Source organism: Saccoglossus kowalevskii, chromosome 18 (genome assembly GCF_978046115.1).
Source record: "Saccoglossus kowalevskii chromosome 18, keSacKowa6.1, whole genome shotgun sequence".
Lineage (NCBI taxonomy): Eukaryota > Metazoa > Hemichordata > Enteropneusta > Harrimaniidae > Saccoglossus > Saccoglossus kowalevskii.
Window position 1 is genome coordinate 18640528 of NC_140658.1, and position 20340 is coordinate 18660867.

The following is a 20340-nucleotide window of genomic DNA, read 5'->3' on the forward strand; positions in this document are numbered from 1 at the left end:
TAAGGAGTTTGCTTTTAACAGCCAGGCAGCTAAGGCGTTTGCTTTCAACAGCCAGGCAGCTAAGGAGTTTACTTTTAAAAGCCAGGCAGCTAAGGAGTTTACTTTTGACAGCCAGGCAGCTAAGGAGTTTACTTTTAACAGATGGACAGCTAAGGAGATTATTTTTAACAGCCAGGCAGCTAAGGAGTTGGCTTTTAACAGCCAGGCAGCTAAAAAGTTTGCTTTTAACAATCAGGCAGCTAAGGAGTTGGCTTTTACCAGCCAGGCAGCTAAGGAGTTGGCTTTTAACAGCCAGGCAGCTAAGGAGTTGGCTTTTAACAATCAGGCAGATAAGGAGTTGGCTTTTAACAGCCAGTCAGCTAAGGAGTTGGCTTTTAGCAGCCAGGCAGCTAAAGGAATTTTCCTTTTAACAGCCAGGCAGCTAAGGAGTTTTCTTTCAACAGATAGCCAGCTAAGGAGTTTACTTTTTAACAGCCAGGAAGCTGAGGAGGTTGCTTTTAAAAGATAGGCAGCTAAGGAGTTTGCTTTTAACAGATAGGCAGCTAAAAAGTTTGCTTTTAACAGATAGGCAGCTAAGGAGTTTGCTTTTACCAGCCAGGCATCTGAGGAGTTAGCTTTTACCAGCCAGACAGCTAAGGAGTTCACACTATCCTAGCCAATACGTCCAAATTTGTAATAGCTAGAAGGATGAGGATTTATAATCATGCATCTGAGAAGTCCAGGTTATCAATGTTTAATTTCTTTGTTTTCTATTTATAGATGTCCCACTCCAGGTTGTACTGGTAGAGGCCATGTAAACAGTAACAGAAACTCTCACAGAAGGTTTGTGTTCCACACAATTTTTCTTATGAAATTTAGGACTGTCAAAGTCAACTTTTTGTCACAAAAAAAAAAAACTACGTAGTCTTTTTCATATTTCAATTTCGACCAAGAAGACCTGTAGTCAAAAGGTGATTATGTCTATTTATTTGACAAACTAAGAAACTAACACCCGAAAAATACTAAAGCTGTCTTCCATTTTTATTATCAAAAACAATGAATCACTTATAACAGATGCAATAACCCTTGAACGGAAAACTGAAATCTGGTGGCCATCTTTCCTTTTCTACACTAATCAACAGCAGGAAGGAAACAACATTGTCTTTGCTAAAATAAAGTAGTTCATTGAGTGGGTTTATCTGCAAAATTGTCACCCACTCTCTTTGTGTTTTCAAATTATTTCACATTGCATCTCATCTTTCTGATTGTTTCTAGTTTATCGGGTTGTCCGATCGCAGCTGCTGAGAAGACAAAAAATACGGCCAGTAGTTTACTCGCACAACAACGGCAGATGTCTGATAGAGTACTGAGGTAGGGAGAATTCTCCAATAACCCTTGACCTGGAAGTGTTTGTAAATTTACCCATAGTGCAATGTAACTTGTAGTCCTCATGGCTAGACACCCTGGTAGATTAATTAACTGATAATTTATTAACTACTGATTAATGTGAATTTATTTAACTATTTCTCATGTTAATAAATTTTTTTAACAAATAATTTTTCAAGAAGAAGTTTTTCATCCTTGAAAAAATTGAAAAAGTAAAGTTTTAATTTTTTGTTTGTTTTGTTGTCAAGATTATCCAGTTCCACAACAAGAAGGAATATGTTCAATGTCTATTAAATAATGCTTTTTGATAGATGCATTAATTGATTTTGATCAACAAAATATTTTCGCAGTCTATCATATATGGCAGACATCACTGGTACACACATAAAAAATGTGTGAATCGCAGTTTTATACCAACACGCATGATGTTGGGAAGTAAAAGTTTACTGGGCTAAGCAGCTTCAAAAAAATAAGCTTGCAACAGCAATGACAATTCTAATTAGATGCATCTTGAAATGTTGTTTCAAGACAAAAAAACTTCAAGTGTTTTTTGCGGAATTTCAACGTGAACATTCACAAAAAATTAATGCTTTACTGTAGGTACTTGATCTTCATACAGTCAAACCTGTGTGAGTGACAACCTCTATATAAAAACACATGCCTATAGTGACCACCTCTATATAAAGAACACCTGCCTATAGTGACCACCTCTACATAAAAACACCTGCCTATAGTGACCATCTCTATAAAAAGAACACCTGCCTATAGTGACCATCTATATAAAAAGAACACCTGCCTATAGTGTCCACCTCTACATAAAAACACCTGCCTATAGTGACCACCTCTATATAAAGAACACCTGCCTATAGTGACCACCTCTACACAAAGAACACCTGCCTATAGTGACCACCTCTATATAAAGAACACCTGCCTATAGTGACAACCTTTATATAAAGAACACCAACCTATAGTGACCACCTCTACATAAAAACACCTGCCTATAGTGACCATCTCTATAAAAAGAACACCTGCCTATAGTGACCATCTATATAAAAAGAACACCTGCCTATAGTGTCCACCTCTACATAAAAACACCTGCCTATAGTGACCACCTCTATATAAAGAACACCTGCCTATAGTGACCACCTCTACACAAAGAACACCTGCCTATAGTGACCACCTCTATATAAAGAACACCTGCCTATAGTGACAACCTTTATATAAAGAACACCAACCTATAGTGACCACCTCTACATAAAAACACCTGCCTATAGTGACCAACTCTATATAAAAACACCTGCCTATAGTGACCATCTCTACATAAAAACACCTGCCTATAGCGGCCATCTCTATATAAAAAACACCTGCCTATAGTGACCATCTCTATATAAAGAACACCTGCCTATAGTGACCATCTCTACATAAAAACACCTGCCTATAGTGGCCATCTCTACATAACAACACCTGCCTATAGTCACCACCTCTATATAAAGAACACCTGCCTATAGTCACCACCTCTACATAAAAACACCTGCCTATAGTGACAACCTTTATATAAAGAACACCAACCTATAGTGACTACCTCTACATAAAAACACCTGCCTATAGTGATAACCTCTATATAAAGAACACCTTCCTATAGTGACCATCTCTATATAAAAACATCTGCCTATAGTGACCATATCTACATAAAAACACCTGCCTATAGTGACCACCTCTATATAAAGAACACCTGCCTATAGTGACCACCTCTATATAAAGAACACCTGCCTATAATGACCACCTCTATATAAAGAACACCTGCCTATAATGACCACCTCTACATAAAATCACCTGCCTATAGTGACCATCTCTATAAAAAGAACACCTGCCTATAATGACCACCTCTACATAAAATCACCTGCCTATAGTGACCATCTCTATATAAAAATACCTGCCTATAGTGACCACCTCTACATAAAAACACCTGCCTATAGTGACCATCTCTATAAAAAGAACACCTGCCTATATTGACCACCTCTATACAAAGAACACCTGCCTATATTGATCACCTCTATACAAAGAACACCTGCCTATAGTGACCATTTTTAGGCAATCCCACGACGTAACATATGAGAAGCTTGTGTATAAAGACCAACTGTTTTATGTCACCACCCCTTCATTAATATTTTTGCAGATTTGTCTTTATTCAGAGATTCTTTTTATAAATCAATCTTAATTTTTTCAACTCAACTCAAATAAATGTGTACCATCTTATTTTATGGACAAATATTACGTCGAATATATGAGTTGGCTATCAATCAAAAATTAATCAAACCTCCATAAAACAACCACATGTCTATAAAAAACATTTTAAGGAAGTCCCTTGGGTGTCGCTAAACACAAGTTTAACTGTATTTTTATTTCCAGACAAACTGTTAAGTACCTTCTCCATGATTAGGCTAGACAAATTCTCCCAGCATTCTGTATCAAACATTTGACTTTTTACAGAAGTTGCAATTGATAATAAATTACAAACCTTATTAATCTGCCAGGGTCTATGGCCATGTATCTGCATTTGGCAGTTTTGTCCTCGTCAGAATGTTCCAACTAGAATACATTCATGTTTTGTTTTTTATCACTTGTAATTTTTGTTTGTATTTTCTTTATTTTGAGCCAATGTGGTAAAATTTACTGTTTGATCTTTTTCAAAATTTATGAAAAAAACAAAACAAATTGAGAACTGAATATGCTATTTAAGTAGAAAAAAGTAGTAGTTTAGTCTGCAAGATGTCCTGATCACAGGCATTGGAGGTAAGTAACAACACCAAATTAACATCAACATGTAACTGTAGAGGGCGATTAATCTCAGGAATCAAACATTTCCATAAAGCACCACTAGAGGGTTTAACTAACATCCAAATATTACAGTATAGCATTATAATAAACATCCTCACTGCATAATAAGTTAAAAAACATGCCTAACTCTCATCTGTAATTGTAAATGCAACACGACTAACTTTGCAGGTTAGTAAACATTGTCTAACTTCACTTGCATAGTAATCTGCCTCTGTTACCAAGTGGTAACCAACTGCTGCAAGGTAAGTGAGAGGTGGGGGGAAAATTCTGACGATTGATGTTTTTTTTGTTTTTTTTTGCATTTACTTTGTTTGTATAAATTGTAATTGTTGTATAATTTGTTTTTTCTCGCGGTGTATTGACCTATTTTGCGCTTATTGTTTGTTAGATTTTTCTTATTTCAAACAAAAATAAATGTTTCTGACTGTATATTTTTTCATTTTATTGTGTTTTTATTGTGTTCTGGTCATATTTATACGTCTTGTCGCTTACTTGCCTCGATGTGCTCTTTGTTCATTGTTATCCATCCTTGTATGTATGTTTGTCCCACATGTGTTTAATTCGCATGTGTGTACGTGTTCAATCCACTGCATGTGTTCAATTCATGTGTGCATGTGTTCACCATGTGTTCAATTCATGTGTGCATGTGTTCGCTATGTCCTTCATTCCATGTGTGCATGTGTTCTCCCATGTGTTCACCATGTGTTACCACACCTGTGCATGTTTTCTCCTTCCTGTGTTATGCGATACACCTCTTTATTATTCCAGTGGTGTGTGTTTAGTTCAGTGGAAACTCAGTGATGGTACACCAGACACAGCACAACAGTCTTCTATTAGGTACGTTCATCCCATTCTCTTCTCCCTGATTTGTACCTTAGTACCTTTCCTTGTTTTTCCATGGGTGTCACACTGTCAGTCCGGTAAAAATAATTGGGAATGTGCGCATGTTACTTTTGTTCATTCAACAAGAAATGGAATATGCCCCACTTTGTCCATTTTAACTGAAAAATAAAATTATTTTGTATATTTGGTTCGTGCTTCATTACAGAGAAGATGAATTATCAAGGTGAGTTGTTTTTTAATTGAATATTTGCAAAAATCAAATCCTGTCTGCTAGTGAATTTATCTCGGTCTACAAACAAAGTGTTTGATTGATCTAGATCGGGTAAAAAAAACTTTATAAGGTAAGTTAGTTTATCACTTGTGAACATAAATACAATGAAATCATCCTATTGGCTAACATTATTGTTACCTATCAATGATTGGCTGATCTATATCACATGGTAGTTTTCGACCAATTAGTATTCAGAAAGATCGCGTTCCAGGATCATGGTAACAGGTAATTCACCACTTTGATTCAACAGTTGAAGTGTACACCAATACGAAGGACTGACAATTCCATGTAATAATAATCCCTTCTAATATTATATTTCCTTTTGTGTTTCTCTGTTTGCCAGTATTGCTGTTAACTAAAAATATTGTTAAATTATTTTAGCAATTGAATGTTTTATTCATGGTTAAATTTTATCATTTAAAATGCATCTGTAAAGTTATTTTATCATTTTAAAGATTATACATCTTTAGGGATATTTGAAAACTGAAGGTAGTTATATGGCATTGATAGAATAGTTAATTTTAGATGACCTTTGCAGCTGAAAGATGATAGCATTTGAACGGTGAATGTAGCTATATGACATTTGAAAATTTGTAGATGTGTTTAAAATGGTTAAGGGTAGATGAATTTAGCATTCAAAAGGTGAAGGTAACTGTAATTGTATTTAAAGTGGTAATGGGTACTTTATTTTATTAGGATTTTAAAGGTTGAAAATAGATGGAAAAGATTGAACAGTGCTATAAAAACTGCACGTTTTATGCCTCAATGCGTTCTCACTCATGTTTTCTTGTTTACATTTTACAGACCTGTTTGCTTTGTGAAGAAGCTTGATATACCATCCTCTGGGTATGCTCCAATGGTAAGCGCTACCACTCCACGAACCAACCTGGCAAAGGAGCTCGAGAAGTACTCGCGAACAACGCTGGAATATGTCCCCATTACTGTGCAGGAGACCACTACTACGACAGTGACCTCTTCACAACAGCCGGCCGTACAGCAGAGCCCGCAGAGCTACCCGAGAATTGCACCGAAAATACTGACACCTGATGCACAGAAGAAACTATATAAACCAACACCGTTGTGCGTTACCACCAATGGCGATCATGAATACCGTATCGATTCTACTGTAGCGAAATTGGCGGCAAGTGCCGTGAACTTATCGACAAAGCAGTCATCGACGACTTCTACAACATTGAACACACCGAATACTTATAACAGTATTCAGAGCAGCAACAGTACTATAAGTGAGACTACAACAACAGTCAACAACATGGAATTGTCAATCAGCCCGTCGTCGCTGCCGATGGTAAACGGCACATCTCCAGTTAGCGACAGTATGAAAGTGGATAGTTATGGAACTCTCGATCTGAGCATGAAATCATTTCCTAGCCCGGGTAATTCTATGATCACTGTTTCCAAAACGGTAACCACGTCACAGTATACGCAGCAAACAATCAAGAACGAACCAATCACATTTGACCAAGTCGTCAACTTCTCTACTACAACAAACTCCTCCAAAATCAAAATCACAGACGTAAGGTCCTTAGATGAAAATCCAGGGTAAGACATAATAGATTTTCATTGTTATGGACGGATTTATTTTGTTCAGGTCTCCGCATAGCTTTGCTTTTTATTCTGATTCTTTTATTGTGTTTGTGGTGCCTCTATCAACGGACTTTCAACCCCTTTTCCCTTGACGTTGAACTTTGTTCTTGCCAGCCATTCAAGCATTTGAAAATGACATTTATTTATTTTTCCAAGCTTGATTTGATGTGATAGTTGCTTTTCTAAATACTCTGCTGTACAAAAATATGAAAATGACAAATCTAATGGATGGTTATTGATAAACTGCTTACTGAGTGAAATGGATTATAACTGAACTATGAACAACAATTTGTGTTATATATATTAATCTACAAACTGTTGGGGAAAATAGAAATTTCTGCTGGATGTTACAACATCCAGACAGAAATGTGCTAATTTTACTTACGGCAGTCAGTCATATCCATGATGGTTTGTAGTCAGTGGTGGTGCTTGAATGGCCTTTGAAAAAAAACAAAAAACAAGGAATTTGTTGCTTTTCATGTTTTTTCTTCTCTGTTCAGTCTTCCTGCTTGTCTTCCTTGCTATGTCTGTTAATTTGCCGCATTGCTTTGTTTACATGTCAGGCGCCCTCTATTTTTCATCTCCATGCTTTACTAATCATATGCATTCATTACTCTATTTAAAATAGCTGTAGCTAGCTCTGTTCACAGCTCCGTTCTACTCTGTATTAACTCTAACTCTCTAGGGATAAAAAAAGCAAAAATGAAAATTCAGTAACATCGCTCCTCAAGATTATATATAAACTTAGAGGTGCCTTTAGAATAACACTACTTTACTTAAACATTTTTAATTCTAAAACTTGCTAAAATTTCACCCGTTTTTGTAGATTGGCATGAAAAAACTAAAATATTCAGTTCCAGTAGGAAAAGTGTTTAAAAGCGTTTTCAATATTTTGTTTGTGAGGAACTTGCTCTTTGTCTGTCACTTAAGAAGCGATTAAAGTTTTTATTTGGATTACTGGCATGATGATCTGAGGTACGTGCCCGGAAATGAGGTCATATTTACTATTGTTAGGCCGTGTTTGTAAGATAAGATTAGAACAAAATTTGACCTTTGACATTTGACCTTTCGAATATCTTGTCAGCACTCCCACCTTTTGTAAAATAGGGACAGTATGTCAATAACCTCATTTTGTCTGGCACAGAATTACATACAAATTATAACAATTTTGGGTTTGATTTCCAGTTTGATCAGCTAAAAGAAAAAATGTATGACCGAGATCAAAAGATTAAATTTAATGTGAAAAATCTCAAAGAAGATTTATATCTTCATTTTGGAACCATGACTCGATCATTTTGAGCTGTAAATTACAGAGATGACACAATATGGTCAAAATAAGTCTCATTATTTTTACTCAATGTGCTTGTAATGTACATGTTTTTGTCCCAACCTTCATAAAATATAATCACAAAATTTTACTGTGATGTTCCATTTAAGAATCGTGTGTCACTTCTGTGAAATTTTCTCGTCAGATTCATACAAATTGGTTTTCGCAAAATTCTTGTGGTTTACAGTTTATTTGACGTTTGGCTCACTGCATGTTTTTTTTCATCTTCTACTACATGTAGTAATAACATTATTTTAAATTAAATATTTGACGTTTAGCTCACTGCATGTTTTTTTTCATCTTCTACTACATGTAGTAATAACATTATTTTAAATTAAATATTTGACGTTTGGCTCACTGCATGTTTTTTTTCATCTTCTACAACATGTAGTAATAACATTATTTTAAATTAAATGGCCAACTCATTGTATTCATAATTAGAGGCAATGACAATTTAAAAATCAGACTCTGATTGTAAGAAAAACTTAGGTCAGTAAACGGTTATTAGTTCAGACGTGGAGCAAGGTATCACTATGGTAACAAAGCATATGTATATCCCTAGAGGAAGTAGCTTACTAATCGCTGTATTAACTATTTTCAGTCTGTTGATGAGACCCGATTCACCAGCGCCTTTATCGCCTAAACCTAAAAAACCTAAATGCATAATTGACGGCAAAGTTCGCGAACTTATCAGGTAGGTTTTATACTGCCCTCACATGGCCATTCTGTGCTCATCTTTTAATTTTTTTGCATGGCTTCTTTAGTGATGTATCATCGTGCATATAGCTGTGTTGCCATAGCGACTGCATGTTGTTGTTTTTATTTATATGTTGAGTTGGTGTAGTTTAAAGTTGTTTGTGCACTAGGTGGAGTATGTCGTTAAACCAGCGAGTTCGTCAGAAGTACACCCTAGGGGATAGATTTGTCGGTAGCTACACTATCACCAAAACTTCATCCTCCTAATCCAAATTTGTCATCCTCAACAAATCCGTTGCCTAGTAACGGGTTATTAATAGATTTGTTCTCCTCTCTCTGGAGTTTCATTAATACATTTATTTTGCCCCGGATATACACAGATTAAAAGTACTTGTCTTTTACTAGAAATTATGTTACCAATCCAGTGTAGAAAATACAACACTAGAGTCCAATAATTATTTGTTTAGTAGACTCAAATGATGAAACTGGTTAATGACAAATACTGTATTCTGTTTAGTCTTATGCATGTGGTGATGCCACATTTTGTTAAATGTGCTAAATCATATTGTGATAAATGTAATGTCTGATTGTGTTATTTATTAATTTATATTTCTGTTGGGAATATTAAAATATTTGACTGATTTGTTATTGGTTATACAGGCATGTTTGGTGTCTTGGTGTTGGTATTGATATATTTTATATATTGTTAGCTGGTAGTATTGTTGTAACGTTAGGAAAGTTATAATCTTGCATACATGGGTGAACGCCCAGCCTTTCCTTGCAGTTCTTCTATTCGCTGTGTTTGAATCCATGGCAACATGGTCTGTTCTTCTCCATGAACTTTAACCTCACCTTTGACATGTCTTCTTTCCATACACTTTCCGTGGAGCTTGTAATAAAATGTTGTTTTAACACATCTAAGACATTTAAGTATTTGAATTTGGCAAAGATTTTCAAAAAAAGACGGTCTTACAAAATCTAATTCTTGAGTCTAAATGTGAGTAAAACATTGAAATCAGATTTTGTAAAGTTATACGACACAAGTTGTGTGTATGTAATAAACTAGCAACCAATAGAGCGATCAATCCGTGACCTCAAAAGGTCACACATCCTGGTACTTTCTTGGGCCATGTGTACACGCTGTGAATTTACTTTGATAGTGTATCCATGCTACCTGTACAAGTACCAGGATGTATGACCTCAGAGGTCATGATCTTTGACCTGTGACAATGAATCAAAATGGTAGCAACTGCAAACCTGATTTTTTTCAACCAAGAATGGTTAGTAAGTTGTTTTTTTTGTCAGAATTTTATGAAAGAAAAATTAAATTTTTATGAAATAGCACAATGGCAATTTTAAAATAATGAAAAATGCTTTTCATCTATTTTTGCTAGGCCAATTCAGATTTGCGTAAAGTGGGGAGCATACGAGACACTAACAACAGTGTAACGAATACATTAAAGATTCCTTATGTAATTAACCCTCATTCTGTTCACTGCCTGTTCTAAAAGACTCAAAACAACCTTAGATGTGTTAATTTTAACTACAGTTCCTTTTCATCACTTCTAAATTCAGAGTGCCCTCTCTCAATCAAGGAACTTCAGAGTTTTCACTTCATTGAAGTCAAATGTAAGCAATGAAAGTACAGTGTTTTCTTATTTGAAACATCATTTTCTATGATCGGTACTTACTACTTACTACTAACTATAAGCAACTCAAATTGAAATCCAAATTTGTATTTACCACGGTGATTTTTTGTATCAATCCTTGATTACTGTGAGGGCGCTTTCTTCATCCATTGCATTTGTATCATGTAGAGGTCATTGACCTTTCACTAACCACTAAGTACCATGGAATCTTTCATTTATAGCTGCCCTACTCCAGGTTGTGATGGCTCCGGTCATGTCACTGGCAATTACGCATCACACAGAAGGTAATTTATTCAACACTAAATGCTCTTATCATCGTTAACAACTCGTTCTTATTAATATTCAGTCACCTTATAAAAATAACATATCATCATCTCAGCAGCCTAATCCAAGATGGCTGCCATATTGTAGGCCAAGATTTATACTGATCTCTGACCACCCTGCTTGTCAGTTGATAAAATGGCAGCCATCTTGGATGATTTTTAACCTTACTATAATACACATACTAGCTGCTCATGTAACCATGGTAATGCCTCATCCTTAATTCTGGTGCAAGCTGCTAGCTTTTCTAACTTTCTGCAGTTGAAGCCTTTCCCAAGGAGTTTTGTGATATGTTTTTCTTTCTAAAAATGAACAAGCTAGCAAAATAGGATGGAGTTTGTTGTTTGGTGGAGATCTTATTTAGAAAAACATAGATACGAATTGACATGCTATGAAATAAGAAACTGTTTTTTTTTTTGTCACCACATTTTTATTTTGCCATGGAAACGAAAGCTTCAAAACATTGATGTTCGGGTATTAAAGTGTTGTACATAGGCAGTCGCAAAGTGACTGCAGTGACTGGTTGGCATGTGTTGGTCATCTGCACCTGAGGATAAAATAATACATTGTTAACTGAAAGTGTTCGTAAATAATATCGTTTGTTTCTTTTTCAAATGAAACAACTTATGGCAATGTTGTCACAGTAGATTGCAGGTACATTTGAATGGTGGTTGACAAAAATGTAAACTTATGATGTCGAAATGTGACATCCAATCTGGCTAAAAAAAAATTTTTATGATATTTCGGATGTTGAAAAAAGCTTCTATAGTTTTACAGTTTGTTGGCAGAATTCAGAAAAATCTGTGAGCTTTCGTTTTTGAACTGACACCTTTATTTTTTTTATTTATCTTGTATTTATTTTTCTTTATCACCCTATAAGAATATCATATTGTGTGGATTCATTTAAATTGACTCAGTTGTTGTAGTATGTTCAGTAATTTATAATTTAGGTTATTTATTTATAAATTGATTGCTTATTGTTAAGATAGTGAGAGAACAAAAACGGGGGAAAAAAGTGTAATTGTGATTAGAGTATTCTCCGCCAGTTACTAAGTACATGTATGTAACTATGACGATATATACGTGTTCAGAAGTCTGTCATCTTGCGTCCATAACTCTAAATCAAAAGCGCATGAAAATGTGAATGGATGGTATAAATTCTGTATTGTTAACAAGGAGAAACGTGTAAAATAGTAAGATAGTCAAAAATTAGTTTTCTACTTTATTCTCAAATGTATGATTTTTCAATCCTATATTATAAATTTACCTAAAGTTGTGGGCTGTCAATCTAGAGGTGAAAAGTTCAGAAATTTCAATGAGAGTGACCGATAACTTTAACGTTGTGAAAATGTACAGTGCAATATTTAGCCAAAACTAGGTTTTAGAAAATAAAGGGAAAAATTGCGCACTAAATTCAAATTTTGACCAAAAATAAATAGAAAATGCAATATAATGTTACATAATCAAAGATTTCTTTAAACAAAAACTGTTGATATGCATGAATTTTAATTCAGTTTGTTTATTTAATGAACTTTCTATTTGTTATTTATTAATTTTACAGTATGCATGCTGTTTTTTTTTTTTTTTTATATTCCTTTTTATGTAATGTGATTGCAACATGGTTTGTAAAGAGGTACAATATCAAAGTACCCAGGCCTAAGTCTCGTGGTCAGAATATTCCATGTCATGGTAAGGACCCAGGCCTAAGTCTTGTGGTCAGAATATTCCATGTCATGGATAAGGACCCAGGCTTAAGTCTTGTGGTCAGAATATTCCATGTCATGGATAAGGACCCAGGCCTAAGTCTCGTGGTCAGAATATTCCATGTCATGGATAAGTACCCAGGCCTAAGTCTCGTGGTCAGAATATTCCATGTCATGGATAAGTACCCAGGCCTAAGTCTCGTGGTCAGAATATTCCATGTCATGGATAAGTACCCAGGCTTAAGTCTTGTGGTCAGAATATTCCTTGTTATGGATAAGTACCCAGGCCTAAGTTTCATGGTCAGTATATCCAATGTCATGGTCAGAATATTCTTTCTCATAGTTGCGGTAAGTACCCAGGCCTCGGGTCTCATATTCCAATGAGTAGACATGGAATGAGCTCAATAAATGTACTTGTGGTCAGGGAATGATCACGAAGAAGAAAAATATTGTCAAATCTATGATGGTGTTAGAAGATTTTAACATAACGGCATGGTAACAAGGGCACTTGTAATCCATCAGTAACCATGGCGATGACAGCTAGACATGGGTCTATTTAGAACTTTATTTATTACTTTATTATAGCTTATCAGGATGTCCAAATGCAGACAAAAGTATGATTATTCAAGGATCTCAAGAACTTAGGTAGGTGTCAATGTCTTATGAAACATTCCCTCAACAAGAACCTGTCTGATTAATAAGGTGAATGATTTATTGACTGGATACCTTTGGAATACTGTTTTAATAGTTGCGTCATTATTTTGTTGACAAATATTTATGCCACGTTTGTCATTCGCAGTGACAACTTTGCACAACTTTGACCTAACCAATGTGCCTGACTTTTCTTGTCGTTTTCACACTCTGTCATAGGGTTGATTCCTATATCCCTTAATTTGTTTTTCATTCTGTAAGTAGATGCCCAACACCAGGTTGCGACGGATCTGGCCATGTAACTGGCAATTATTCATCACATCGCAGTCTTTCTGGATGTCCACGGGCCAAGAAAAATAAAATTATGATTTCACCGAGAAAGGAAGGCGACACACCAATGCCTTGTATAATGCCGTTAAAAGAGGAGGAACCACTCAAGTAAGCTGACTTTTATTACAAACTTTCTTCACTGTATTTCTACTGAATTGTTTTACGTAAACAAACTATCTGCACAAAGTCTGTACAAATTGTATATTAAAGGGCCACTTGCCGTAACTGCTTATGCAGAGTATATTGTTCTAATTTTGTTCTCTGGTCTATCCTAATTTTTGTTATTTGTTTTGGAATCAGGGGGAATGTGTCTCACTATTTAAATAAATAGCTGCATAAATTATAAAATATCAACTTAGTGGGTAATTCCCAGTGAGTTAAGGGGGACAGCTAGTTTTGTCATATCGATCTATTCAAGTGATATGGCTGCTTGTCATGGCTCAGAGCGGTTCATTTAAGAAACTATTTGATTTGTATATGAAACTGTTTTTTTGAAAACTGCAAGTTTGTATCAAACATTGTTTTTCCAGGTGTCCACTCCCGATGTGTGATGGTTCAGGTCATGTGACCGGCAAGTTTGCAACCCATCGTAGTGCGTCAGGATGTCCATTAGCGGCTAAATGTAATCTAACATTCAAAACAACACTACCATCAACCGCAGACACTTCAACAAGTTGGCGACCAATCAAAATGGACGGTTTAACGTAAGTAATTTTTTTTATTATTTTTTTAAGAAATCAGATTCTACAAGATGGATTTCTTGTTACTGTAGTCATGGTATACTGCTGACACTAGAGGGCGTGATTTCTCAGAACTACAATGCCCATCTAGTAATTTTATTTTTCTTTGTTTCTAACAGTTTTGGGATGATGAACAATCAAGTATTGGGGTGAGTGCTTATTGCTGAATTTACCGAGCCACTGCCATTGGTAGCTGCTTGGGGCAGTAAGCCTATAACTACTTAACTATTTCACCACCAGACTTTCTCGCTCAAATTTGTCTGCACTTTCTGTTTCTCATATTCTTCAATATTTCTGGAAATGAACCCTAATTTTGCAGCCAACAGAAAAAATTTGAGTCAATCGTCTGTTTTTACCCAAAAAATTTGGCTATTTTTGTCCTAATCTTCTGAAAGAAAGTGCAGACTATAATGGGGACTAATTTTGTAAATTTGTGATGAAAAGGGAACTGGTGGTGAAAAAGCTAATGTAATCTGATTCCTTTATATTTGAGTCATTGAAATATACGTTGTACGTGACTCAGCCAAACGAGAATGTCTATTTCGATGTCAGTTTTATGATAACGCTGTAGTTTTCAGTTAAAGCAGGTTTCTCGTATATCTAAAATTAAAGGGAAGTCGAGGGAAAAAGGGTGAATTTGGTGATAGATTGATTTAAATGTTACATACAACTTATTGAGAGGTGTTGAGTGTGTTCAACACTTGAATCACTTGCTCTAATGGAAGCATACATTTAGCATGCAGGCTTATTTTGACCTCTGACCTCTACTTGTAAGTGCATGTGCTACTCATAGGGCTAAATACTGTAGTTGTAAGAGTACCACCTAAATTCAAAGTTTCAACCTAATTCTTTTCATTTATTTTGATGAAAACCTAAAATTCAGAAAAAAATTCAAATTTTTGAAAATTGTTTATTCAGTTAGCGTTTAAATATGTTCAGAAATATCAAAAAAAAGATCAAGTTGTGTTGAACCATGGATTGCTGCCAATTTATTCAGGTGCCCCTCTCATAAAAATACTTTATTACTTGAATAAAAAAGTATTTTGTTCAAATATTCTTTGATGGTGCCTTTCATCAAAACCTTTTTTGCTTGTTTGTCATGCTCTTATGTTGGTTGGTGACTGTGATGGGCTGTGTTTTTCCAAGAATGTTTTTTGTTTTGCCTAATGAATGTATTTGCTAAAACCAACATGTACAAAATCAAATGTGCTTGCTGTACATAAGTAAACAATGCCTAGACAGTTGGGATATTACATTCAAACATCACCTAGACAGCTACAAGTTTACATGTAAACATCACCTAGACAGCTGGAATATTACATGTAAACATTACATAGACAGCTACAAGTTTACATGTAAACATCTCCTAGACAGCTGGAATATTACATGTAAACATCACCTAGACAGCTAGAAATTTACCTGTAAACATCACATAGACAGCTACAAGTTACCTGTAAACATTACATAGACAGCTGGAATATTACATGTAAACATTACATAGACAGCTGGAATATTACATGTAAACATCACCTAGACAGCTAGAAATTTACCTGTAAACATCACATAGACAGCTACAAGTTTACATGTAAACATCACCTAGGTAGCTGGAATATTACATGCAAACATCACCCATCTGCTTGCTATTAAAAAGTGTGTTGGGATTTCATTTGCATGTATAAATACTATGTTTGTCCTGTTGTCTGTGTCGAGATGTTGAGGAAAGAAATATCTCACAGTTGTAGAAATTAATTGTCCTTTCGAATATTTTACAGATGTCCTACTCCAGGCTGTGATGGATCTGGGCATTCCAATGGTAGTTTTCTAACTCATCGAAGTCTGTCTGGGTGTCCTAGAGCCACCAATGCTATGAAGAAAGCCAAGTTGAATGGTGAAGAAATGAGTACAATAACTCGGAAAGCTGTAAATGGTAGGCTCTTCTTTTATTTCTCATTCCAGCTTTCCACAAATTGGGTTTGAGTCTGGAATTTTTCGCCAAATATTGTATCACCTGATTTTATTAGATTCTATAAGATTTGGTTAGACTGTATACACGCTTTAGATTCTCCACGATTTGAATAAATTCTGCAATATTTTTATTAGACTTTGCAAAATTTGATTGTATGCTGCAACACTTGTTCAGATTTTGTAAGATTTGAATAAACTATGTCCGATTTGAATAAATTCTGTGTGGTTTGAATAGGGTTTGCATGATTTGATTACGATCTGTAAGAGCTGAGTCTGGGTTTGCAAAATTTGATTATATACTGCATTGTTTGTTTGTTTTTTAAATTCTGTGTGATTTGAATGCATTATGCAACATTTGAATAGATTCTATAAGATTTTGAATAAATTTGATTAAATTGATTTTCTTCATCTTTTTTTAGGTATCGAAAATGATGAAGACATTAAGGCTCTAGAATCGGAAATCGCTGAGTTACAAAATCACAATTCGTTGATGGAATCACAGATGATAAAACTACGAACACAGATCACAGGCATGGAAAACCAACTACGTTTCACTGAAAAAGAAAGTAAGACTATTGAAGATAAGACTTGTGTCTTAGACGAATATTTATTGGGACTGAAGAAATCTCTAATCGAGCAATTATCTGATGTTAAATTGCCGGTAACCGAGGAGACGCCATCTGATGAGAACTTTGAAAACTATATTTCCATGTTGAAGAGTTTGTGTCTTGATAACTACTCGGCAGAAAATAGTGTCTTGTTTAATGCTATCAAGACCGCTCTCTCTGACGTTGACATACCGCCATTGCTTGTAACATTGTGAGGGGTTGTGTTGTCGAAGCTGGATTTGAATCAGTTACATTTTTTCTAACTCCCAGTTAAAATTAAACTCTTGAAGCTTTTGTATTAAAAATGTTGCCAAATATAGCCATTAGTTTGGTGGTGATAGGTCGGTTATATATACTGCTGATTTATTTGTTATTTGTGCTGTTTTTGTTTAGATGTTGAAACTTACAATCAAGAATTTACTATTTTCTACTTCATCTGTGTTTCATTCTCACTCCCCCAGGCAAAAAAAAATCTAACAGGCTAAAAAAAAAAAAGATGCGTTTCTGATCTGGCATTGTTTATGTGTTTTTTTTCCTTTTTTCTGTCAATTTGACAGAAACTAGAAAGAAAAGGTTGCTGATCAGAAAAAATCTTTTTTTTTCCCTCCCCTCATTCACAGTATTTTGGAAGGTGTTCACTTTTTGCATTGCATCATGGGAAAACTGCAAACAGCATTTAAACCACGAACAGCAAATTTTGAAAATATGAATTCATTCATACATGACATGGTTTGATTTGTTGAAAGAACTTGTTATCAAATAAGCTGCTTTCTGATTGGCTTAACTGTCAGTTGTTAGGGTTGAGTGACCAATCAGACAGTCTTATAGGTCACTTTGACTGCACTCACATTATAGACCATTATTTGTTCCCCGTGTATTGACCAGCAAAATAAGATATATTGTAGTAATGTATAAATCTAGAAGTAAAAATAATTGTGATCAACGCTGAATCGAATGAATACTTTTAATCTGACGAACCAGGGCTCAAAATTTCTGCTAGGCTACCAGTTTTAAAATTTTCCTGTTTGGTGGTAATATTTTTGGAGCTGTGCAGAAAAATGAATACAAAATGAATTTACTAATATTTTGTAAAATTTCTCCCAGACTATAATTATTGAAACCCAGAGCCCTTTGGCAAGAATTGGTAGTCTGTGCCATGACTCAATCTTAAAATCAAATCTTGCAAACTTGTATTTGAAAGCTTGTGAGATTATTAACTGCATCTGTGTCTGATACTACCCTGATTAATGGTTTCCGCTTAGGAATATATTTTGTTAAATTTATACAGATTGCGAGTAACCAGAAATTAAAGTTGTGCTGCAAACCACTACAATTTTGCAGGTTTACAAAAAAAAAAAAAACGTGATGCCTTGTAGCTTGTAGTAGTGAATAATTCGCTAGGAACCTTAAAACAAGGAGTCACAATAACTTTCAGTGAATGTTGTTCTCATGAACATAGTTAAAATTTGTAACAGCAAAAATGTTTACGGTATGTTAGATAAATAGCGCCATCTAGAGGCAGAATTCTTCTATAAATTAATTTGGAAATAATGTACTGTACATGTATGTAATTTCAAAAAAAATGTTTGAATATATTTTGTATTATTTATTTATTAAATGGGACCAGTGCAAATATCGATCACTGCCAATGATTTTATTAATCAATAACAAAATCATGCGGTTTTAAAAAAAAATGAAATGTTGTTCATTAGCTTTATATAAATTGTAACAACCTTTTGCGCCGGATTTGAAAAAAAAAAGTATGCTTCACTTGGCATGAGAACATTTTGTTGTGTATTTTAAATTACCATGGTAACACAATCAAGTTTTGTTACATATTGAATGTATTTATGGATAGGTTTTGTGGAAATTGTTATAATATTTAATATTGACTCACCCCTTTGTCTAAATGGTATGCTCCTAAGGAAACTAGTACCTGGTAACTGTTGCTAGGAGCCCCCTATATTGGCTTGTAGCATGTTCACCTCTAAGGAAATAATTCTTTATTTATTTTGATGTTTTGTGCTGTTTTTTTATGACTTTTAAATTATTTTATACCAGGGACCCCATTAAATGATTCTATTTATTTTATTACCCATAATTCATCTGAATTATGATTTTTTGAATTGACGAAACAAAAATATTATTTATTATTCCATATACTGTGTACTGATCAAAAAATAGTAATTTTGTATCAAGTGAAAGCACAAAAATGTTCGGAATGGTTTTTACAAGATAGATAGATAGAAAGAAATGGATTTATGAAATGTCTGTAGTCTACTTGTACAGTTTGGCTTTTAGTCATGCTTTCAAATCGTTAGGTTGTGTAATGTTTACAATTTTGGATCCAGCAAAAAATGAAAAAGAAAATTGGTGAACAGTTTTGACAGGAAAATAGCAGTGATTTAGGTTACTGTAGACGGACATTATTACTTGAGAGAATGTGGTGCGATTTAGAAATTGGTTGTATGAACATTTTCCGATGTTAAAGTAAATGTATTTTATCATAACAAGTGTGAACTTTGTCCTGTGTTAATGTTGTTCCACATATTTTACACTTGCAGATTTGTTATGCTTTGTAATTCAATTTTGTGCAATACTTTCTGGTTTGGTTGTGATTTTTAATTTTTTTTTTTTTTTTTACAGCCACAGTTTGGTCAGGTTTCCAAAACACTGCCATTTTGACTATAATTTAATGTCAGGTGAATGATGCACTCTGGGAGTGTTTTGTTTTCAGATTATTTAAAAACATACAACCCACCAAATGACTGGAAATCTGCTTTTGTCTCAATGCATTGTGGGTATTATAACCTTCATTTGCATTGTGGGTATTTGATATCATGGTATCCTGACCAGGCTTTATGTATCATATTTTAATATGCCTTGTGCATAATAAAGGTCAGACATCCTGGTGTTTGGGGGGGGGCTGCTATTTTTCCATGAGAAATTCTCAATTTTTTAAAAATTCAAGCTATTGACAGTAAAGTTCAAAACCAAAAATGTCAAACATTGAAGGTGATCTTCAAATTGCAACAACAGTACCCAGGATGATTGACCTTTAGCGCTCGTGTACAAGGCCTGTTATAGTTCTTGTGACCAAAGAGGCTTGGACGATTTAATTCTATTTATTGTCTTCTATATGTCAAGAAATAAAAAAACATTTTGTGGAAAGAAAAGATAGAGTTCTGTTGTTTTCTCTGGTTTGTGATGTCAGACTCGCTGCAGCATGCGTCAGGAGTCGTGTGTGTGTCAGCGCATGTTTATATCAGAAACATTAACACTTTGTTTACACGCTCTTGCACAGTGCATACATATACACCTCCTGGTTTTAGATTTCAACCACTCTCGTAATTTTCAGCAAATTCATAACCTTCAAATTGTCCTTTTACGAGGCAAACACATGCCTTGATGCTCAATAGATGTAAATT

The 20340-nt window shown here is 34.8% G+C and overlaps 1 protein-coding gene across 4 annotated transcripts in view; it reads left to right on the plus strand.

The window, feature by feature from the left end:
- Positions 1–20088, plus strand: part of LOC100313656 (myelin transcription factor 1-like protein) — a 69615-nt gene extending 49527 nt beyond the window's left edge. For 2 of the 4 annotated variants that reach the window (XM_085492649.1, XM_085492651.1), the window contains 12 exons: positions 760–822; positions 1255–1350; positions 5252–5269; positions 6122–6877; positions 8851–8943; positions 10816–10878; positions 13204–13263; positions 13531–13707; positions 14130–14303; positions 14459–14488; positions 16112–16266; positions 16724–20088. In XM_085492649.1, the coding sequence (XP_085348775.1) occupies positions 760–822; positions 1255–1350; positions 5252–5269; positions 6122–6877; positions 8851–8943; positions 10816–10878; positions 13204–13263; positions 13531–13707; positions 14130–14303; positions 14459–14488; positions 16112–16266; positions 16724–17127 (2089 nt within the window). In that variant the 3' untranslated portion in view covers positions 17128–20088. 4 annotated transcript variants of the gene reach the window in all.
- The last annotated feature ends 252 nt before the right edge of the window (positions 20089–20340 follow it).